We start from the raw sequence: 23,559 nt of genomic DNA, 5'->3' as shown, positions 1-23,559 counted from the left end.
AAGAAATAACCTGGTATGCAAGGTAGTCAGAAAATGTTATACTTAAATTTGCACATCAAAAAAGTTAAAGCCCCCAACAAGGGAGTTGTTCACCTAAGGTAAATATGTGCTCAAAAAACATGTGTGCTATGGTAAAAGTTTATTGCTCTTTGTTAAGACACTGAATTACAATATTCAGAATAAAATCAACCTTTTGTTAAAATATAGTGGGCCTGGTTAGGTGTTTTTATGCAGCAGGCAAGTATAGATTCTGAAAATATCTATAAAGTTGAAAGACATAAAGGTACAGGCATCAGGTCTAACTTGAATCAAAAAGTACGAAGAGCCCTGGCCGGTGCGGCAGAGTGTCGTCCCATGTACCAAAAGGTTGCCAATTCAATTCCAGGTCAGCGTACATGCTAGGTTGGCAGCTTGATCCCCAGTGGGGGCATGCAGGAGGCAGCCAATGATCCATGTTTCTCTCTCTCCTCTTCCCTCCCATTCTCTCGAAAGTCAATAAAAACATATTTAAAAAAAAGAAAGGCAGAAAGAAGAGGTATCAAATCAATTAAGAGTTGAGGGTGGCCAGGGAAGAGGTGATATGTGAATTGGGTCCAGGGTGATGAGTGTTGGTAAAAAATGATAGGAAGGACGAGTAATTTAGTCAATACTGTGGTTATCTTAACTTCAGTGTGTATGAGTACCTCCTGGAGTGCTTGCTGAAACAAACTGAAGAAGGCTACACATGATGTGGGGCCTGATCGTTTGTATTCCTAACAAGTTCCCAGGTGATGCTGCTGCTGCTGCTTTGAGGACTGCATTTTGAGAAAGACTGAAGCAGTCATGTTAAGATGTTATAAGGGACAGCCACAAATTGATACTTCTGGTTTAATACAGTGGCATTTACTTGGCATGTGCATGGGGGAAAAGAAAAGGAAATCTAACTGAAGAAGTTAGAACTAGACCAACTTAATGTTAAACAGTTTGGATTTTTTCTTTAGTATAGGATATTAATTGGAGAGAGCTCAATTATAAAGAAACAAGTTTCCTAAAAGAAAAGTGATAAAACCTAAACTAAAGCAGTGAGAGAAGAATAAAAAGAAAAAATAATTAGGAGAAAAAAATGGTTTCAAGCAATAACTCACTAAATATTGAGGGTGAGAGAATATAATCAAATAACCACATAGATTAATTTTCGTAATTTGTCAATCATCCATTTTATATATAAATTTATTTCCTATACCATAATTTAAATTCCATCAAACAGGTGACTGCTTTATTCACTGCTATCCTATCCGAAGCACTTACAAGAGTACCTGGCACACGTAGTAGCCATTACAATCTAGTTGAGTATTCCTTTTAAATTTAAGTCTGACCCTGGCGAGGTGGCTCAGTTGGATGGAGTGTAGTACCGTGCACTGAAAAGGTTGTAGGTTCAATTCCTGGTTGAGGTGTATATGGGAGGCAATGAATGGATGTTTCTCACATCAATGTTTCTCTTTCTCTCTCCCCGCCTTCCTCTCTCTAAACATACCCTTGGGTGAGGATTAAAAAAAAAACCAATTAAGCCTGATGTTATTTCTCTGTTCTACTCTCCAGTGGTTCCCCATAATCACTCAGAGTAACAAACACGCGATGCTATTTTCATTGAGAAAGTCTTGTCTCTCCTCCCAGTCAATGTCAGTTGAACTCCACAGTGTGCGTAGAGACATACATACATGAAAAGCATCCTTATTTTGTCAGTAAAACATTGTGAGAACTAAAGCTAGTTGTCGTGCTGCCCCATATGATATGGCACCGTCCCTCTTCCCTTTCTGACCTTCTCTATTACTCCGTCCTTTCTTCACTCTGCTTAAATCACATAGGCCTCTTTGCTGTTCCTCAACAAATACGCTTTTGCCTGTGTCGTATCACCGGAACCAAACACAGTAAGTGTGTAAAATAATATTGATGGTGGACTAGCACTGTGATTCTTTAAACATGCTCTTCCCCTCTTTCACCCTTTTCCCTACACTTTAAAAAAAAAAAAAATGTTTTTATTGATTTCATTGAGAGGAAGGGAGCAGGAGAGAGAGAGAGAGAGAGAGAGAAACATCAATGATGATAGTCATTGATCCATTGCATCTGCACATCCCCTGCCAGGGATGGAGCCCGCAACCCGTGCATGTGACCTGACTGGGAATTGAACCTCGATCTCCTGGATCATAGGTCGATGCTCAACCACTAACCCATGCCAGCAGGGCGCCCTACACTTTTTAATGAAGTACAATTCTTATTTCAGCACTTTGATCAGGCCAGACAACACTATGTTCACAAATCATCTTTATATTCCTTATTGGGTAGGGTCTCCTATAGTATCCTGTGCACATCTATTTTACCACAATCATCTTGCATGGTAATTTTCAAAAGAGGAAATTCCACTAATTATACTGCAATACTGTGTATACTGGTATTTTCTCAGGGAGGGAAACCTCAGACACTAGGTACTAGAAATGCTAATATAATTTTTTTCTATGATAGTAACAAACTTTAAACATTGGTTCATATTCTCTTCTAAAAGGTACAAGCTGAAATGTACTTGGTTTGGGCATTGAAATTATTAGTTAAAAAAAATCCTACCATTCAATTCATAAAAATGTCAGCAGAAAATATTATGAATAGATTATTAAAAAAATTAATACAAATACTAATTATTCTATTCAGTCCCAAGAACAATTCTGTGAATCTCGTTCTTCTCATAGTTGAGAAAATCAAGACTTAGCAAAGGTAAGTAATTTGCACAAGGTCACAGAACAAAAAATGTTTCAAAACCAAGCCTGTTTGATTCCACAGTCCAGAGATTTAAGCTATTACATAATACTGCCTTTCACTCAATATATGGCATCTGGAGGAGTATCTTAAACAAGAGCATAAACTTGAAGCGTAATATATTTAGGGTTGTTAATATAGGATTAATGTCCTACATTAAGGCAACAGTCAAGGTGGACAGTAATCTGAATTCAAGTTTCTGATAAATTTAATTGTATCAAATATCCCAACAAAATAAGCTAGATACACAAAAGCAACACAGTGTGATAGAAAAAAAACAAATGGAACCTCTTAATAAGACTTGGATTCCAGTCATGCGTCATTTATTAATTATGTGACATGAAGCATATATAATTTTCTTCTTTAAACCTCAATTTTTCCAACTTCAAATAAGTTGATTTGGTAAATTATCTAAGTGTTATTTTATACCTAAAATTCTAAGATTCTACAAAAGAGAACTGTTAATAACAGGGATAATAAAAAAAAAATGTATTTACCACACTTTCTATTTATTTAATCATTACATGCATTAAAAGAGTCATATACCTTTCTTTAAACAAGTTGATGAAAAATCTATTTTAAAAATCTAGAAAAATAATTTAGAGAAAATTTAACTGTATGCTTAAATAAATTTGTGTCCCTTTTTCTATTTTATAATTACCAATTTATAAAGTTACATGTTTGAAATTTGTACTGTGTTTTATTTGCAAAAGCAAAAAAATAAAAATACCTGTTTAGATGTGTTATTACATATCTGAATACGTCATAGTTTACGGGATGAAACTTCTTAACAATTTCTTTCAATGCATGAAGACGTTCTGTTTTATCTGGGATTTCTGTAAAGTTAAAGCAGTAAGGAAACTGTGTGAAACACATACATTTAAAAATATCTCATAATTTCCTACTATGCTTATTGTAAAGAAACAATCAAGAATGTATTTGAAGCATATCAGGATAAACACAAACAAAGAAAATGCTCTAAAGAACCTGCTAAAAACACATTATCACCTATCACCATAGCCTTTTTGCAAATAAAGCTACTCATCGAAGTGCAAAGTGACTCAGAGATGGTAAAATGGGAAAGAGTACATTAGCAATCTACTCAAGCAATTTATATAACTAGGTATTAATTTAGAATCGATTAATGACTTATAAAGCTGTGAGGCTCTTAAGTGTCACCATATTCCTTTTTCTCTTAATTTTGCTCAATCATTTAAAAGTGTAATAACCATTCTCAGCTTGCAAACACCTACAAAAACCTGATGGCAGGCTGAATTTGGCATACCTGATTTAAAAGCAACACCCTATACTTATACTTTGCTTACTGAAAATCTTTCTTCACAAGCAGTACAAGCATTTAATTCAGTTACTCTCCAAATTTATGCAAATTATGAAACAGGGTAACTCAAATGTGGTTCTGCAATAAATAAGAGATAAGAGTGCTTTACTACTCTTCCTCATTCATTTGATTCTTCCAAAAGTAACAATGGGTTCCTCTGGAGGCCAATCTGCATACCAACTCACCGTAATATAACCAAGTACTAACAAATCTGATTTGTCACAGATTGCTTCTAAATCGGTACTCAAAAAAATTTCCTAAGTAGGAAAATTCTGAGGCTATTGTTCATTAAGAAAATCTAAGCTATCAAGTGAACCATTTTTCCAGTTTACATATGAAAGTCTGTGTAAGGGCAACTACATCTTGTGACAATATACTGTGTTTTTTACTGTGGTTTTTGAGAAAATTAACTAACAACTTTAACATAGTCAAAATTATAAGAAAGTAGTCTCATTTTAAAGAGCTTGAAGACTTGTAATCAAAAGGAAATAAAGAGAAATACTTAAAAATACTCATTTTAGCTACTGAGGAGAAAATGTGAATTAAGCACTGAGTTACCTGATACTTAAATAGATCTTCTATGTCATTTTTCCAGGTAACAAATGAGTATTTGTTTAATAGAAATATCAGGATGAATGATGCCAAAGCAGGAATAAATACTGAATTTCAAGTACTCCTTTTTCCTGCCTTACTTTTCAAAAAGCGACTTTAGATGTGAGGCCAAAGTTAATTTGATTTAAAAAAAATTTAACACACAATACAGTAATGTTTTATTGAAGTTTATTATATATACATTCATTTTAAAAGTTTATTTAATTCTCTTGCCTCTGAGTTTGAATTAAAAACACAACTCTCAAATTTCTAGTACAATGATCTTCATACCTCCAGGAGCATGGAGTCACCCGGTAGACTAACAAAAACTAAATAGTCCTGGGGATCAACCCAAGGGATTCCTGATGTTATAGCTATATATCTTGATGTTATAAAGAAAAATACCTTTAAGAAACAGTGCTAGTAAGCTGAATCTTTATTAGCTACATATTCCAGAGCATGGCTGATTTTAACACGTATCAATATACAAAACCCATCATCCCTCTCAAAGAAAGGAGGCTTATACTTACTTGCTGCTTCCAATAACTCTGGATGAAGAGAATATGGAATTAAAGGATCTGGCAGATCTGCAAAGAAAGCTTTAAGAGCTCCAGCTACAGCATTTACTGTTACTTCCATTGATACTAGACTGATATTATGATCTATAAAACAAAAAATAAAAGATTAATTTATAATTTATATAATAAAATTTAAGTTACTAAAGAAGTACGCTAAATAGGTACTTGTAGATCCAAAGATATTTAAGTCTTCTCATCAGCCACCTTTCTTTACAGGCTGATTCATCTCTCCTCCACTGTTTTAATACAGATAAACTATATGGGTGAGGGAAGAAGACCAAGTAAGAGTGTTTCTTTTTTACAACAGAAAATGCTGTTAGACTATTAGTATATTGAAGAACGTTAGCTTTTACTAATATATATGTTTAAAATATTTTGTTTATATAAACTATTTAAAAGAGACCACAGGGAAACAGAAAGACAAAAGATAGAAATTATGCATACAAATTCAAATTTACACCTTTTAAATTATACTTAAATTTTTTATTTAAAAGTTTAAATTTAAACACAGTGAAGTTCTGACTTAAAAAACAAGAATGGAACATACTAAGTGCATCATAAGGTTAATTTTCTATTAAAAATCATTTTTCCTTATTATAAAATAATGAATAATGATAAAATATGTAAAAATATACACCACGGAAAGGAAAAAAATTACTCCATCACCATGAGACAATCACTGTTTATACTTTAATATGTTTCCTTTCAGCCTCTTTCTGATCATTAAAAATACAAACAACACAACAAAAACAAATCAGATATACATTTTATAATTGATTTCATTCTTAAGGCATTATCCAAGGTTATTAAAATTTCACAAGCAACTTTTCAAAACTTTTTTGGGCTCTGGGTAACATTTAATTGTAATTTCAATATTGCAGAAAATTTGCAAGAATAGCACTAAGAACTCAAATAAAGCCTAACAAAGAATCACCAATCATCAGTATTTTGCCCTAAATAAAAAATAGTAAAGGCTACACAATATTCCCCAGATCTAACAGTTTACACAATATTCTATCACTGAACATTTAGATTTATTTCATTTAAAAACATAAAGATGTTATGATAAACTTTTTTATATACTAAAGATTATTTGTTAAGGCTATATTCCTTGTAATGATAGCCACCCAGCAAACATATACTATAGTGCCTGGCACAGCAAATTCTTCATAGGTACTATTCTCAATATTCCTCATAATTACTCTTATCACTCCCATTCTAGATATGAAAAAGTTAAGAAATAAAGATTAACTTCCTCAGGGCACTATGAAAATTAAGTGGCAGAACCAGAAAACAAAACCAGGAAGTCTAATTCAAGAGGCCCTGGTATTGACTACTACTATTCCTTTGTTACCAGAAGTAAAACTATACCAATATTATAAAGGTTAAACAGTTTTTCTACAATATTTTTAAAAAATGAAATAATATACTATATACACAGTATTCTTTCAAAGCAAGGCAAACACATATCACTTGATAACTGACATTTTACCATTTCAACACACATAAATCTAACTTATTTTATACGGCTATCTAGTATTCTACTTATAAACACATGGGTAGTCCCCTCTTCCTTTTTTTTTTAAATTTTGGTGGCATTCTTTTGTCAAAGGGTGAATGTACAGTTAAACGGGCACAAACTTTTAAAAAATATATCTTTAAATTGATTTTGAGAGACAGAATAAATGAGAGGGAGAGAAAGAAACATTGACGTGAGAGCAAAACATAGGGTCAGCTGCCTCCTGCACGGCCCCCACCAGGGACTGAGTCTGAAACCCAGAAAATGTGCCCTGACCAGGAATTGACCTGGCAGACTTTTGGTGCATGGGAGGATGCCAAACCAACTGAGCCACACCAGCCAGGTCTCCCTCTTCCTTTTAAAAAATATTACAAAAAAGGCTGCAATAAATGCCCTTTTAAGTAGAGCTTTGTATGCCCACACAAAGATTTCTGTAACAAATATTTACAAGCTGAATTTATCTAGCAAAGGTACCTGAATTTTAATAGATATTCTAAAGGCACCTAGACAAAATACTGGCTGTCTACACCCTACCAACAACCTTTTCCACGTTGATAATAATATAAACAAATACAATCTTGTTGTTTTAATGTCTATTTCTTTATAACTGATATAGGCTGCACATATTTTCATATATTGGCTGCTTTCTTCTGATATGAATTCCTTAATCTTAGCATAGATATTCCGTACCTTCTCCAAATTTATAGTTTGTCTTTGGACTTTATGTTTAACTCACTGTCTCATACAGAATTTTTACATTTTTAGGTAGTCCAACTTATCATCTTGCTTATACTTTCCATGTTTGATATCAAGTTTAGGCTTTTCCCTACTCCAAGACTATAAAAAATATTCACTCATTTTTCTCCCTAGTACTTAATAGTTTTCATTTTTTACATTTGAACCTTTGAGCTCAGATAGCATTTACTGTAATATGAGTATTCAGCTGTTTTTATTCCTAATAATTAGTTGGCCCAATATCATGAAAAAATTTCTTAAATCACATTTTTAAATAAGTACTATTTGTGACACACAAAGATGCCAATGTGTCATAAGTCAATTTACTACTTTTCCAATTCCGGTAATAGATTTGTAGCTCTCCTGTTTCCTCACTGTGGTCTCTTCAATTAAATGCTTCTAATTCCACTTCAAAACTCTCCCTTCAACATCTATATCCTTCAAAGGTTTTCATATGAAAAGCAATCTTCCCATCATAAAATTTCAATAAGGAAAATAATAAAACAGTAATTTTATTTTATAGAATTATCACCTTACCTTGATCAAACTGCTTTTGAATATTGTCTTGATCAGTTTTGTTCCCACTAACACGGTAGAGTCCTTCAGTACATAATCCTAAAAGAATAAAAGAAATATACATAACCTTATGCACATCTTAGATACTTACAAAAACATGGTGGTAGAATATTTTAAAGAATAAGTATTTTCTAGTATTAAATTAAAAATAAGTTGTTAATAGCCCAGCTGGTGTGACTCAGCGGTTGAGCACTGATCTATGATCCAGAAGATCGAGGTCTGATTCCTGATCAGAGCACATGTCCAGGTTTCAGGCACGGTCCCCAGTGGGGGGTGTGCAGGAAGCAACGGATCAATGATTCTCTCATCATTGATGTTTCTGTCTCTCTCCTTTTCCCTTCCTCTTTCTGTAACCAATAAAGACATATTAAAAAAAAAAAGTTATTATAGACGTATTTTTATTTTAAACGACCTAGGACATCCAGTTCCATGCAAATAAAAGACACATTTCTTCCTATTCCTTCCACTTAACACAAATTCCTGAATGCAATATATAAAAAACAAACATGAAAAAGCTCTGAATGGTGGAGGCGAAGATGCGCTGGCTAGTGAACCTGGATCTTCAGTAACATGACAGTGAGTTCCCTGGGTTTTCTTTTTGTCTCTTATATATCCTTGACCTGGCAATAGAGGAAACTGCAACCTAGAAATACTAATGAGCAAAGGTAAAAAATAAAAACAATACAACACACAGAAAAACAACAACAACAAAAGCCTGCTCTCTCTAGTGAAAGAATTAGAAAAGGTACAACATAGGAATCAAAACAAACATTTCTTTTACTATAACTGCTCTACTCCAAATGCTATGGAACCCACCACTCCTCACATATATCAGTGGTAACCAAGTAAGGTAGAATTCCATCTCTACCCAGCAGTAACTAAGGTGCCCCTTCACATTCCTGAAGTATCAGCAGGGGCTGAGAAGAAAGCCCAAACTTCTACCCCTCCCTCAAGATAAGGGGGACCTTCTCTCTTCCTCACCATGGTAGTGTCAGCAGAGGACAGTGGAGACCAAGTTAAAAGCCTAGACTTCTACCCCCACCTTGCAGTAAAACAAGGCAGTCTTCCTCCCCTGATGGTGCAGGGTCAGAAGAGGCCAGCTAAAATAGAAGACTTAAATACAATCCAAATACTCATAGCATAATATCCCAACATCCAGGATACAATAATAAACCAAAATCATTCATCATACCAAGAAACAAAATCTCAAACCGAATGAGAAAAGGCAATCAACAGTTACCAACACAAAGATATCAGTTGTGGAATTACTTGATAAGAATTTTAAAGAAGCCATCATAAAATGCTTCAATGAACAATTATAAATACACTTGTAACAAAGATCTAACATTTATGCCATTGGCCAAAAGTCTGTACATCTCTCTCCAATGCAAAGTTCCTCAAAGCACTTCTGAGACAGACTCAATTTCATCACAGGAAAAAGAATTCATGGCAAAGGATTCTGTCAAACTTATTCCTGGACCAATGTCAGGGCCTTTGCATGGGACAATGTATTAATTCCTTCTAATTTTTCACCTGGTTACAATTATTTTATTCTTTACAAAAATATGTAAGAATATGAAAGGGGAACAAAATGTATCTCATACTGCAGGAAAAGTCAATATTTAGAAATCCATGGACATAAGGGAGCAAAAATCCACTGACACAAAATAATTTATTTAGTATGATTTCTGTTTATATGAAGTTCTAAATCAAGCAATACTTGTGTATAGTGAAGGGGGGAAAATCACAAAATTGGTTATCTCTGGTGGTTGGAAGATTACTTGGGAAGAGACATAAAGGGTAATGAAAATGTTCTATATTTTGACAGGTGTGTGGAGTAAACAGAGATTAACTTATCTAATTGTACCATTAAGTTTGGTACACTTCACTCTATGTAATTAGATCTTAGAAATAAAAAGAACCATGAGCAAATATTGAACTCTAGCTAGTAGGTTCCCAATCTAGATTGATATGTGTACTTTTTGTGTATTCTAGACTTGAGCTAATGAGTATGTTAAGGACAAAGGGGGCAAGGATTCTTATTGCTGGAGAAGAGTTTATTAATTACAAAAATGGGACTAGAATTAAGATGTACTTTAGTGGTGTTGGATTGAAATTGGAAATATCAGCATAAACTCAAGGGTTTTAATATAGATAGCTATAGAAATAAGTATATCTATGCAAATGTACATATATGTATTTCCTAGCTTTGCCTGCCGAGAGGGTCCAGAAGCAACCCCAATAATGGTTTCTAAATACCATTCTCTACCAAACTAAACCAGAGCTGTTTAGAGAAAAGGCAGATGCCAAGGAAAAGTATAGCCAAACCTGGTACAACTTATGGCAGATAGTAGGGAAGTGCTTAACGAATTATGGGGATAGATTTTACAAAGACATGAGTGGGTTATAACTCACCAAATATAATAATAATACATGAGACCATACCAACATAAACAGTAACTTATTAAATCCAAAGTTTTAACTCCAGTGAAGAAATATGGCAGACATGACCAAATGGTCAAAATATCATCATCTATATCGAGACAAACTGACATCCTATCTCAACAAATATGATGCAATTCTAAGGATAGAACACCACATTGGTGGTATTTGTAACAAAAATGCATAATTCCAATATAATAACGAGGAAACATCGGAAAAATTCAAATTGAAGTAGAAAGAAAAGTTGATCTGTACAGTAAAATGCCAATCAGTAAACACAGGAAAAATGGTAGAGATAAAAAAAAATCATCAATGGAGACTAAAACTAGTAGCTGAAAGTGTGGTGACAGTCTCAAAGTCAAGAAAGACAAAAGGCATTAAGAAACTTCCAAATTAAAAGTGTTGAAAAAAACATGCTCACTAAGTGCAATGCAACTAGATTAGATCATGGACTTCCCCTCTAATACAGAATTAAATACAGAAATAGCTCAAAATTTCAATAATACCGAGGATGAGAAATGGTGACATAGTGATAAGCTTTTAGTAGTATTTGTTAAGTGAAAATTACAAGGTCCTCAATTATCCATGCCAAAAATCTTGCCTTCCATTCACTACTAACTAAATGATGTAAAAAAAATTAACCAACAAAAACACCAACTCAATTATCTAAATGTAAATTATCAAAGTTTTACTTAGATTTCAATCACTTAAATGCCTAAGATTTTATTTAGGACCTACAAACAACAAAGACATTAGAAATATATCCCAATATTCCAGAATTAAATATAGAAATTTAAAATAATACCTTTTAACCAAGTATCACCATCTTTTTTCTTTTATTAGGTAACTAACCATTGTACAACACAGAATTCTTGATAACTAAAGTTCTAAAATGATCTTGAGTTCTTCTGAATTGCTAACATGTACAATACAAGGGTTTCACCTCTTGTTTCTGTATACCTTCAGGTCGAAATAATTATAAGATATAAAATAAATTAGAAAAGGTACGTAGATAATTCATAAATTAAATATGTCCCCTGGGAATGACATCAGCAAAAGAAATGGAAATGGCAATTACACAGTTTGGCTCTTCCTCAAAAACCACAAATTAACTGCCAAAATGTGTCAGAATCAACTTTTGCAGAACACTAGAATCTAGTAAAAACAAACAAACAAACCCCAAAACTAAAAAACCAGCACCAGAAGGCGGCTTGGTGAAGAAAGAAGCCTTAAACTGCCCACCTACCATCCCTCCACACCCCAGACTGGCAACTCTGGCTGCAGGCTGCAAGTGCCAGAGAGAGCAATACAGATCTTATTGTCAAAGAACTGTGGTTGTTGATTTCTGTCTGTCTGGTGGCTCCTTAAAGGAACAGCATAGGAGCTTGCCTATATTTTACTCAACCTGAGGTGTTCCCAGGGCTATTGCCTATAGCAATGTGGGCAAAGGAGCTAACAATCAGGATCAACAATAGATAAATTGAAAGCCTAGAAGGGAAGATGATGAGAAAGGAGCTGGGGAAAAATTAGGTTTTTAAAAGTTCCTTCAGGGAGATTAAAAATGGTGGCGGACTGAGTGGAAGCTACACTGACATTCTCCAAGGACCAAACTGGAATTACAACTAAAATATAGAAAAATAATCATGAATGATCAAATGCAACTGAAAACGAGCTGGAGAACACCCTCATAACCAAGGAGGAAAAGTGGAGACCACACAGAAACTGGTAGGAAGTGCGGAGGTGCGAGAGGGCTGGGTGGGCTCCCACAGGCAGCAGCTCAAGGTCCGGAGGGATATCTCAGCTGTGAGGGGTTCCCTCTGAGGACTAAACCCAGGCTGGGCTTCCCAGCCAAGAGCACCAGAACTGAAAACGGTGCCCACAAAACATCTGGCTGTGAAAAGCAGCTGGGTTTCTGTCTGCCAGGGAGAGACTGTTGGAAATGTAGGCACCTTCTTAAAGAGTGGACGAGAGCAGTATGAGGAGAATCTAGGGTTGTGGGCTCTGGAGACAGAGTTCTGAGGGCACCCCTCTGTATTCCTGTGCCGAGTCATTTTCCCATACTACAGAGTAGTATCTTTCATAGGCAGACGTTTACCTTCAAAGCAGCTTTCGCCTGAGGGCAAAGCAACTGCCCCACCCTGCTGGAAAACCTCTTGCCCTACCCAGTGGAGGTTCTACAGCCTGAAGCTCATTAAGAGACTGATAACAATCAGCTGAACCATACTGTGGAGTTTCTACAGCCTGAGAGGCCCATTAGGAGAATCAGATTAAAGAGCCTGCCTGCAGAGGCAGACCTCAGAGTGCTTTGAGAGTGCCTGATCTGCTTCTGGACCAGGGCTTTGGAAAAGCACACTTTGGTGTGCATCAGGATCCTGTCCAAATGCACCTAGCCCCAACAAAGGGGACCTCAAGCTGTGGGGTCCAAGCAGGGTACTCAAGGCCAGCCACAAACAGCGTCTCACATTGGCCAGCACCAGAGACCTTCCAAAAAGTCTGAGAGTCCTAGCAGGACTGCCTACTACATAGGAACAAACTCAAATAGGCAGCCAAAAAGGGTAGAAAAAAAACAAGCCCCAAGTGAAAGAACAAGAGAAGTCTCCAGAAAAAGAGCTAAATGAAATGGAGATAAGCAATCTATCAGATATAGACTTCAGAATACTGATTGTAAGGATGCTCAAGAGCATGAAGAAAGAAATGGAAACTATGAAAAATGACCAGGCAGAAATGAAGAATACATTGGAAGCAATAAACAGCAGATTAGAGGAAGCAGAGGATTGGATAAACGCATTTATAGACAAGGCAGAAAATAATCAGAGATCGAAAAAGAAAAAACAATTAGAAATCAGGAGGACAGTTTAAAGGAGCTGTGGGACAACATGAAACACAACAATATTCACATTATAGGAGTGCAAAAAGATCTAGAAAGTTAAGTAAGGGTTAGAGAACCTGTTTGAAGGAATAGTAGCAGAAAACTTCCCTAATGTGAAGGAGAAAGTCACACAAGTTCAGGAGGCACAGAGAGTCCCAAGCAAGAGGAGCCCAGAGGCCCATGCCCAGACACATCATAAGTAAAATGCCAAAAATTCAAGACAGAGAATCTTAAAGGCAGCTAGAGAAAAGCAAGCTGTTATCTTCAAAGGAGCTCCCATAAGATTGTCAGCTGACTTCTCATCAGAAACTCTACAGGCCAGAAGGGAATGGCATGAAATATTCAAGGTAATGCAAAACAAGCATCTGAAACCAAGACTACTCTATCCAGCAAGGCTATCATTCCAAATAGATGGGAAATAAAGAGCTTCTCAGACCAAAAAAGGCTACAGGAGTTTATCACTACCAAGCCAGCACTGCAAGAAACGTTAAAGGGACTGCTGTAATAAGAAATTGAAATAGAAAGAGAAACATAGGCATAAAGAATTAAAATGGCAATAAGTAAGTACCTATCAATAACCTAATATAAAAATAGATTAAATGCCCCAATCAAAAGACATGGGGCAGCTGAATGGATAAGAAAACATGATCCAAATGTACAAGAGACCCACCTTAGAACAAAAGACTCACACAGGTGGAAAACAAAAATCAAAAACCAAACAAACGAACAAACAAAAAAACACCAAACCTCTGGAGGACTTCAAGGGAGAGATTGCCAGCAATACAGTCATAGTAGGGGACTAACAACCCACTGACTTTACTGAATAGATCTTGCAGACAAAAAATCAACAAGGCAACAGTAACTCTAAACGACACACTAGATCAGATGGATTTAACTGACATTTAGAGAACATATCACCCCAAAGCTGCAGAATATACATTCTCCTCAAGCGCACATGGGACATTCTCAAAGATAGACCACATGTTGGGACATAAAATGAGTCTCTAGAAATTCAAAAAGACTGAAATCGTATCAAACATCTTCTCGGACTTTACACTATGGAATACTATGCAGCTGTACAAAAGAACAATCCCTTACTCTTTGAGAAAGTATAATGGGCCTGGAGAGTATTATGCTAAGCAAAATCAGCCAGTCAGAGAAAGACAAGTATCACATGATCTTACTCGTATGTGGAATGTAATGAACAAAATAAACTGATGAACAAAATAGATCCAGAGACACAGCATGCAACAGACTGATGAATCTGAGAGGAAAAGCAGGGGTGGGTGGGGAGAGATTAACCTAAGAATGCATGCATATATGCATAACCCATGAACACAGAAAATAGTGTAGGGAAGACCTGGGTGTGGAGTTGCAGGGTGATGGGATCAATGGCAGAAAAAAGGGGACATTTGTAATACTTTGAACAATAGAGATAAATTAAAACAAACAAAAAAAAGTAAAGGAGGTAGCTTGGGGTGAAGATGTATTGAAGTTTATTTTATTTATTTATTTTATATTAAATCTCTATCGATTTCAGAGAGAGGAAAGGAGAGGGAGAGAGACAGAAACATCAATGATGAGAGAGTCATTGATCAAGCCTGCAACCCGGGCATGTGCCCTGACGGGGAACTGAACCCTGATTGCCTGGATCCCAGGTGGACGCTCAACCGCTGAGCCACGCCTGGCCGGGCTGAAGTTTAATCTTAAACTCAAGATATCACATCCAAATGTTCAGTAGGAAGCCAGGAATATAAGAAAACATTGGGGTTTGATAAAAAGATCTGGGATTCATTCTTATAGATGTGATGACCTAAACACAAAATCATATAAAACAAAGTATGCATGAATGAAATCAACACTAAATAAGATGGCTCTAACTGGCTGAAATTAATTAAAGGTGTACTTAGTTGGTACAAAAGATATATGAACATGTGAAGACACATTCTGATGTGTTTTGATTTGAAACAGCATATATTTGTTAATAAAACGCCTATGTGCTATACATTAGAACTTGCATATGTGATATTAGACAATATATTGTTCTTGATATAACATAGCTTATATAGTTCAATAGGTTATCTACTTTGAGTCTTAAAACAATGGCTGATGTAAAATATGTTTACAAATCTCAAGCTAAGTGAAGAGATTTTTCACATGCTAAAAAAAAGGCTCTAAGTCCCAAAAAAGACATTTCAGAAAAATCACAGACCAATGTCTCTCATGAACATAGATGCAAAAATGCTCAACAAAGTATTAACAAAATGAATTTTAAAAAGTATAAAGGGAATTATACACTACAATCAAGAAAGATTCATCCTGGAAATCAATTAATGTAATCCATCACATCATTAGACTAAGAAAGAAAAATTACATAATCCTATCAATAGATGTAGAAAAAATATGTAGACAAAATCTAAAACTCATTCATGAGAAAAACTGTTAGCAAACTAGGAATAGAGGGTAACTTCTTTACACTATCTACAAAGAAACCTATGTGTAGCCCTGCCAGTAAGGCTCAGTTGGTTAGGCATCATCCCATTTGTGCACAAGGAAGTTGCCAGTTCAATTCCTGGTCAAGAGCACATGCCTGGGTTGCAGGCTTGATTCCCGGTAGGATGCATGCAAGAGGCAGCTGATCAATGTTCCGCTCTCACATTGATGTTTGTCTTTCTCTTCCTCTCCCTTCTTGTCTCTTTAAAAATCAATAAAGTATTCTTTAAAAAACAAACAAATAAAAAACCCCTACATGCAACATCATACTTAATAGTGAGAAACTTGAAGCTTTCCACTAAGATCAGGTAGGCAAGGAAATCCCATCACCACACTTCTCAACACTGTACTCGAAATCCCTGCTACTCTATAAGGTAAGAAAAGGAAAACAGAGGTATACAGAAGGGAAAGGAAGACATGAAACTATAATTTTTCAGATGACATGATCATCTATGTAGAATATCAACAGGCAAAGAAACTCCTGAAAGTAGTAAGTAATTATAGCAAGGTTGCAGAACACAAGGTTAATATACAAAAATCAACTGCTTTTTTTACATACTAATGAACAAGTAGAATTTGAAATTAAAAACAAATTTACATCAACACCCCTGAAAATGAAATTCTTGAGCATAAATCTAACATATTATATGTACAAGATTTGTATCAGGAAAACTTCAAAACTGATCAATAAAATCAAAGAACTACTAAATAAATGGGGAGATATTCCATCTTCATGGATAAGAGGACACAATATTGTCAAGATGTCAGTTCTTTGCTTTTAACATATAGATTCAATACGTCAAATTTCCAAAAAGTCATTTTAAGGATGTCAACAAACTGATTCTTAAGTTTATATAGAGAGGTCAAGTAAGCCAACACAATATTCAAAGAGAAGAACAAAGCTGGAGTCTGATTCTACCTGACTTTAAGACTTACTATAAATCTACAGTAATCAAGATAATGTAGTGTTGAGGAAGGCATACAGGTCAATAGAACAGAATAGGAAGCCCAGAAATAGACACCCATCAGTAGTCAATGGTTTTTTGAAAAAGAAGCAAAAGCAGTAAATACAATGGAATGAAGTCTCTTCAACAAATGGTGCTACAAACACTGTGCATCCACATTAAAAAAACACACACAAAAAAACTGAAACTAGACATATACCTTACACCCTTGAAAAAATGAACTCAAAATGGATCATGAACTTAAATGTAAAATGCAAAACTATAAAATCTGTAGAGGATAACACAGTAGAAAACCTACATGACATTGGGTATGGTGATTGATGCCTTTTTAGATACAATACCAAAGATGCAATATTGTCTTTTGTGTCCTTTTGTAAAAATATTGAGAAAAAGTACTGATAAACTGGACTTCGTTAAAATTAAAAACTTATGCTCTGTGAAAGACAATGTCAAGATAATCAGAAGACAAGCCACAGAGGGAAAATGTTTACAAAAGACACACCTGATGAAGGGCTATTACCAAAAATATACGAAGAACTCTTAAAACCCAGTAATAAGAGAATAAACAACTCCATTACATAATGGGCTAAAGACCTTGACAGACCCTGTTATCAAGGAAGAAATACAAATGGCAAATAAACGTATGAAAAGATACTCTGGAAAGATATGGAGGAACCTTAAAAGCATATTACTAAGTGAAAGAAGCCAATCTGAAAAGGCTACATGCACTACGATTCCAACTATATGATACTGTGGAAAGGGCAAAACAATGAAGAAAAAAAATCAGTGGTTGTCAGGGGTGGGGGGAGAGAGAGATGAATAGGCATAGCACAGAGGTTTTTAGGGCTATGAAAACTACTCTGTATGTTGTTATAATAATGACTATATATCATTTTACATTTGTCTAAACCCACAGAATGAAGAGTGAAGCCTAATATACACTATGGACTTTGGGTGATCATGATGGGTCAAGTTCATCCTTAGTACCAAGTCTGGGAGACATAGCAGATCTACCTAATACACAGAAACACACACAGGGAAGGAGCCAAAATACGGAGATGAAGAAACATGCCACAAATAAAAGAACAGGAGAAATCTCCAAAAAAAGAACTAAATGAAATGGAAGCAAGAAAACTACCAGAGTTCAAAACAATGGTTATAAAGATGCTCAAGACACTTAGTGAGAACTTCAAGAAACTTAGTGAGAACATCAACATCATAAAAAAGGACCAGTCAAAAATGAAGGACACACTAAGTGAATTGAAGAATGATTCATAGCGAATCATCAGCAGAGTAGAGAATGCTGAAAATCAAATCAAGAATTTGGAATATAAGGAAGCAAGAAACACCCAATTAGGAGAGCAACAAGGATCCAAAACCAGAAGTAGTGTAAGGAGCCACTGTGACAACTTCAATCATACCAACATTCACACCATGGGGATACCGGAAGGAGAAGAGAGCAAAAAAAGGAAACCCTATTTGAAAAAATAATTACAGAAAACTTCCCTTACCTGGTGAAAAAGAGAGACATACAAGTCCAGGAAGCACAGAGGGTCCCAAACAAGAGGAACCCAACGAGGTCCACACCAAGACATGTAATTAAAATGCCAAAGGTTAAAGACAAAGAGAGACTCTTAAAAACAGCAAGAGAAAAGCAATTAGTTACCTACAAGGGAGAGCCCATGAGACTGTCAGCTGATTTCTCAACAGAAACTTTGCAGGCCAGAAGGGAGTAGCAAGAAATATTCAAAGTGATGAAAAGCAAGGACCTACAACTAAGATTACTCTATCCAGCAAAGCTATCATTTAGAATTGAAGGTCAGAAAGAAGAGCATCCCAGACAAGAAAAAGCTAAAGTTGTTTATCAAAGCAGTATTACAAGAAATATTAAAGGGTCTTCTTCAAGAAGAAAAGGAGGGGGAAAAAGATTAAAAATATGAACAATAAAATGGCACTAAATCTGAAAGTCCAAATAAATGAAAAGGCCAAACAGAAACAGACTCATAGATACAGAGAACATTTTAATGGTTGCCAGATGGGAGTGGGTTGGGGGATGGTGAAAAAAGTGAAGGAATTTAGAAGTACAAATTAGTCACAGCCCATGGACACAGACAATAGACAGGTGAAGGCCTGGGATGGGTGGGAGATGGGTGGAAGGGGGCAAAGGGAGGAGAATGGGGGACATCTGTAATACTCTCAACAATAAAATAAATTTTAAAAACACAGAAAGATATAGAGAGCTGTATCTACATATCAAGGACAAAATAACATCAATGGAGGACGAGTCTTTTAACTGTGGTAAGTGATGCTTAAGCACAAGGCCACTATGGGAATAAGGCTAAAGGCAGTATTCCCCTTTCTCAATTAAGCAAAATAATATTTTAAAATTCTACTTGGGTGGGAGGGGGGGTACGCATATGATACAACTTGAATTTACTGAATTGAAACACGTCACTACTTTCCAGCCACTAAATAGTTAATGTTTAAGAAAAAGCAACAATAGCCCAGCCGGGCTGGGCTCAGGGGTTGAGCATGAACCTAGGATCCAGGAGATTGAGGTTCGATTCCTGGTCAGGGCACGTGCCCTGGTTGCAGCCGATCAGTGACAACTCTCTCATCATTGATGTTTCTGTCTCTCTCTCGCGCTCTCCTTTCCTCTCTCTGAAATCAATAAAGATATATTAAAAAAAGGAGATCTTGGTGGGAGGGAGGGAGGGAGGGAGGGAGGGAGGGAGGGAGGGAGGGAGGGAGGGAGGGAGGAAGGAAGGAAGGAAGGAAGGAAGGAAGGAAGGAAGGAAGGAAGGAAGGAAGGAAGGAAGGAAGGAAGGGTAACAGTAGCTTTCCAATCTGCCTCTTCCTTTACATATAATAATTAAAAGTTCATAATGTAAATATTACATGTATTGTCTTCATTCCATCTTCAAAATAACTGGCAAGAGGCCTTATTCAAAGATAAGAAAACAAGCTTAGAAAAATGAAGTGACTTGCTAAAGGTCATACATGGAGTAAGCTAGGGGCATTAGTTTGTTCTATTTAATACATAAGAAATTTATTTCTTACATGCCTCCCCATTTGTTTTATGATGAGTAATTTTCTCTCTTTGCATGCTTTCTATCATTGGGGTTGGGCATGGCAATTTCATTTTTAGACATTTTCCTAGAAAATAAAAATATAAGCATATAAAGATGACCTAGGTTCAGAACTAGGAGACTACTGAATAAATTATGATCACCAAGATGTTAGAATATAATAGATATATCATAAAAAGTAATTCCAAAGGTAAGTTTTATCTCATGAAATGAAGTTGTTCATGTATTTAAAATATTACAAAACTATGTTAATGTTCCCCTTTGGAAAAAGCTATATATGTTTAAATGTGTATTATATGTGATATAAATATATAAAAAAAGAAAAACTTATCTCTTTATCATAAAATTTCAGGTGGTTTTTCAGTTCTAGTCCTTAATGGACTTTTATCTGTATTTTTTTTTCCTGCTATAATGAAATAGCTCCTTTCCTCAAAAGAAAAAAACAATCTTGGTTATCAAAAATCAAGTGTAAATAGTAATGGTAAGTGGGGTCTGGGCAAAATTATAATTGTGTGATCACACAAGTTAATTTCTCTGTGTCTCAGTTTCTTCCTCTGTAAAATGGAGATGGTGACTGCCACATACACCCCATAGAGATCTAAAAATGAAATGAATAAACAACATACTTATTTCATAGCATACTGAAAGTTTACTATACAAATAGTAAACATAGTAAAAGCTGATTATTATATTATGAAAATAATTATTTCACCTGAGAGATTAAAAAAAGTAAGGACAAAGTGTTTTTTCAGACTTGCACAACATTCATTTTCTGGCATACATCATCTGGTTGTCAACCACAAAAATGACAATATAGCCATGTTTCAATTTAACTTAAAAAACAAAGTATTTAAGACAGCTTTCACCTAAGAATAGCCTGTTGTGTATCACTTTCATCATCCATTATAAGCACAATGCAAAATCCATACTTATATTACTACTTAGTGAGCCAGCATAATGCAAATTACTCAGCTGACATATAAAGATAAATTTTGAAAAGTCTTACTGTAGCATAAATGCTTCCATTCTCTCATCTTTAGCAATCAATGATTATCCATTCTTTGTATTTGTAGGGGGGAAAAGCTAATTCTAGTTTGGAATATTAAGATTTAAATAGTATTAATGTATAACTAATGTCACAAGAACAAACACTCCTGGTTCTTACAAACAAACTGAAGTTCGTTTTTAAAAAATTTATTGAATAAGAATTTAATTATAGACTTGTTTTAAAAGCAAGGGGTGCCTACTGCCATGCAGGTTATGATCTAAAGTCTGTGGTGTAAAAAATAATTTTTAAAGCTTTAGCTAAGACCCAATGACCAGCAACTTCAAGAAGGCAATGTTCCTGCTAACAGATAAAAATATACTTCAAAGCTACTAGAAACCATAAAAGGTAATATTAATATACCAGAAAACAAACCTTAAGGAATTTCTGCTAGACTTAGGAATAATACCTAAAAAATGCTTTAAGGGCTAATGGCTAATATATAACTCCTCATTGCTAGATCAAGAATAAACAGGTCACACTTGAATCATTAAATTCGGATGTCAATGATACCAACTTTTAGCACATATCTGAATGACACTGTTAAGGTTATTAATAGCCCAGAATTTCCAAAGCAACATAAAAAGTTCCTTTAGGAAATAACATCTTTTGTCTCCTAACGCATCCTGTGATATATTAAGAAGGATACATTAGCCCTATGTAGAATCTCAGACAAATATATTTGCTAGAGCCTGACTAGGAATTACAAAATTAAAATTAAGAAACATTCAGAAAAAAAGGGGGCACTTAAAAAGCCTCAAAAGTTGTATCATGAAAACATACACAAAAAGTTAGGAAACTATTCTAAATTGAAGAAAACCAAAGAGATATAACAAGGAATTTAACTCATGATCCTTGACTGTACCCTGAACTGAAAAAACGAAAGCTTTAACAGGAGATTATTGGGACAATGTAGGGAATTTGAATATAGACAGAATATTAGCTAATATAATTTTATCACAGTTAAATTTCCTGATGGTGATAATTATATTGTGGCGACATGGGGTAAAGGTCCTTGTTCTTGGGAGATATAATCTAAAAGATTTAGAAGTGAAGTGTCATGTTATCTGTAACATACTCTCAAACAACTGAGCAAAAAAAAGGTGAAGAAATGTGGCAAAAAATAGCGAATCTAGGTGAAAGGTGTATATGGATGCTTAATCATATTATTCTTGCAACATTTCTGAAGGTTCAAAACTTTTTAAAATTTAAGAAAATGAAAAAGAAATCCTTCATGAAAGCAAGAGAACAAATTGACTAGGGAATTATGGGATGATACTTCAGATTTGTGGTCACATATTTAAAGTGAAATGCACAGTTTATGTTTTTCTACAACCATGATCCACTTTCTGTTCCAACCACAGAGTAGGCAGAGTGTTAATTTAACCAAAGTTGAAGTTTTGCCAAATGAAAAACATGGTAGGGGTTGAGGAGGTATGGAAAAGTGAACATAAAAATGGATTTAGAAATATAAGAAGTTCAAAACATCAAGTGGAAATGATAAAGTTTAAATTAAAACTTTATTTTTTAAAAAATTTATTTTTAAAAAAATTATATTTACTTTAGCAATAAAAACAAAGATTAATTCACCTACCTCACCTCAATTACTTCACCATAATTGGTGTGCTGGAGCAACACACAATTTTTAAACCTATATTTAAAGAACCTCAATGGCATCTGATCTAATTCAGTTTTATGAGAAATATAATCTGTAAGCTTTAGAGACAGTCTCTATTTCTTTATAATTTATTTGTAATAGTGGGGGCATTCCAGATGAACTACATTTACATGCAAATATAAATTCTGGCAAATAGAGGTGAAAAAATTCCTCACCTATCTGGAACTTTGTCATCTGATTACCTAATCTAACATAACTGGAAAAAAGGGAAACAAAAAGGTAAATAAATAGCAAAAAGATGTCACAAAGCCCTTGCACTAGATTATATTATTTCATTTACTGGAGCATCACTTCCTGTTTTTCCAGATTCCATTTAATCTAATCAAAAGCATAATTTAAACTAACTACCATATATTTTCCCGAATCACAGCAGACTAGATACTGCAAGTTGAAAAAGCAAAATAAGATTAGTAGGAGTACAGTGACAAAAAAAGCCTGAAATTGAAAAACTGTAAAATGAAGAAAAAAATTTATAAAGTCTCTAACATAGAAATACCTCAATTCTGAACTTAGCCCACTTTTAGAACCAGAGAAAACTCTCAATAAAATACTATTCCAAAGGAAGAAACACTTCCAAACTCTTTCTATGAGTACTACCCTGATACTAAGGCCCAAAAGAAAGACACCAAAAGAAAACTAGAGACCAATATCCCATATGAATAAAGATGCAAAAATCTTCAACGAAATACTAGCAAACTGAATCCAACAGCATATTAACAAGATTATACACCATGACAAAATGGGATTTAAGCCAGGAATGTAAGGGTGGTTCAACGTAAGAAAAAAAAAATCAATCAATATAACACATCACATTAATAGAATGAAAGAAAAAAAACCACATGATCATTTCAGT

At 34.9% G+C, this 23,559-nt stretch overlaps 1 protein-coding gene across 3 annotated transcripts in view; it reads right to left on the bottom strand.

The window, feature by feature from the left end:
* Nucleotides 1-23,559, bottom strand: part of ARHGAP5 (Rho GTPase activating protein 5) — an 82,164-nt gene that overhangs the window by 5,024 nt on the left and 53,581 nt on the right. For all 3 annotated transcript variants that reach the window (XM_087823365.1, XM_087823379.1, XM_087823374.1), the window contains 3 exons: nt 8,087-8,164; nt 5,248-5,379; nt 3,518-3,623 (listed from right to left, as the gene is read on the bottom strand). In XM_087823365.1, the coding sequence (XP_087679491.1) occupies nt 3,518-3,623; nt 5,248-5,379; nt 8,087-8,164 (316 nt within the window). The remainder of the gene's footprint in view (nt 1-3,517; nt 3,624-5,247; nt 5,380-8,086; nt 8,165-23,559) is intronic.

This window comes from Miniopterus natalensis, chromosome 1 (assembly GCF_054644295.1).
Source record: "Miniopterus natalensis isolate mMinNat1 chromosome 1, mMinNat1.hap1, whole genome shotgun sequence".
Taxonomy (NCBI): Eukaryota; Metazoa; Chordata; class Mammalia; order Chiroptera; family Miniopteridae; genus Miniopterus; species Miniopterus natalensis.
This window is presented reverse-complemented; position numbering and strand designations above follow the sequence as displayed.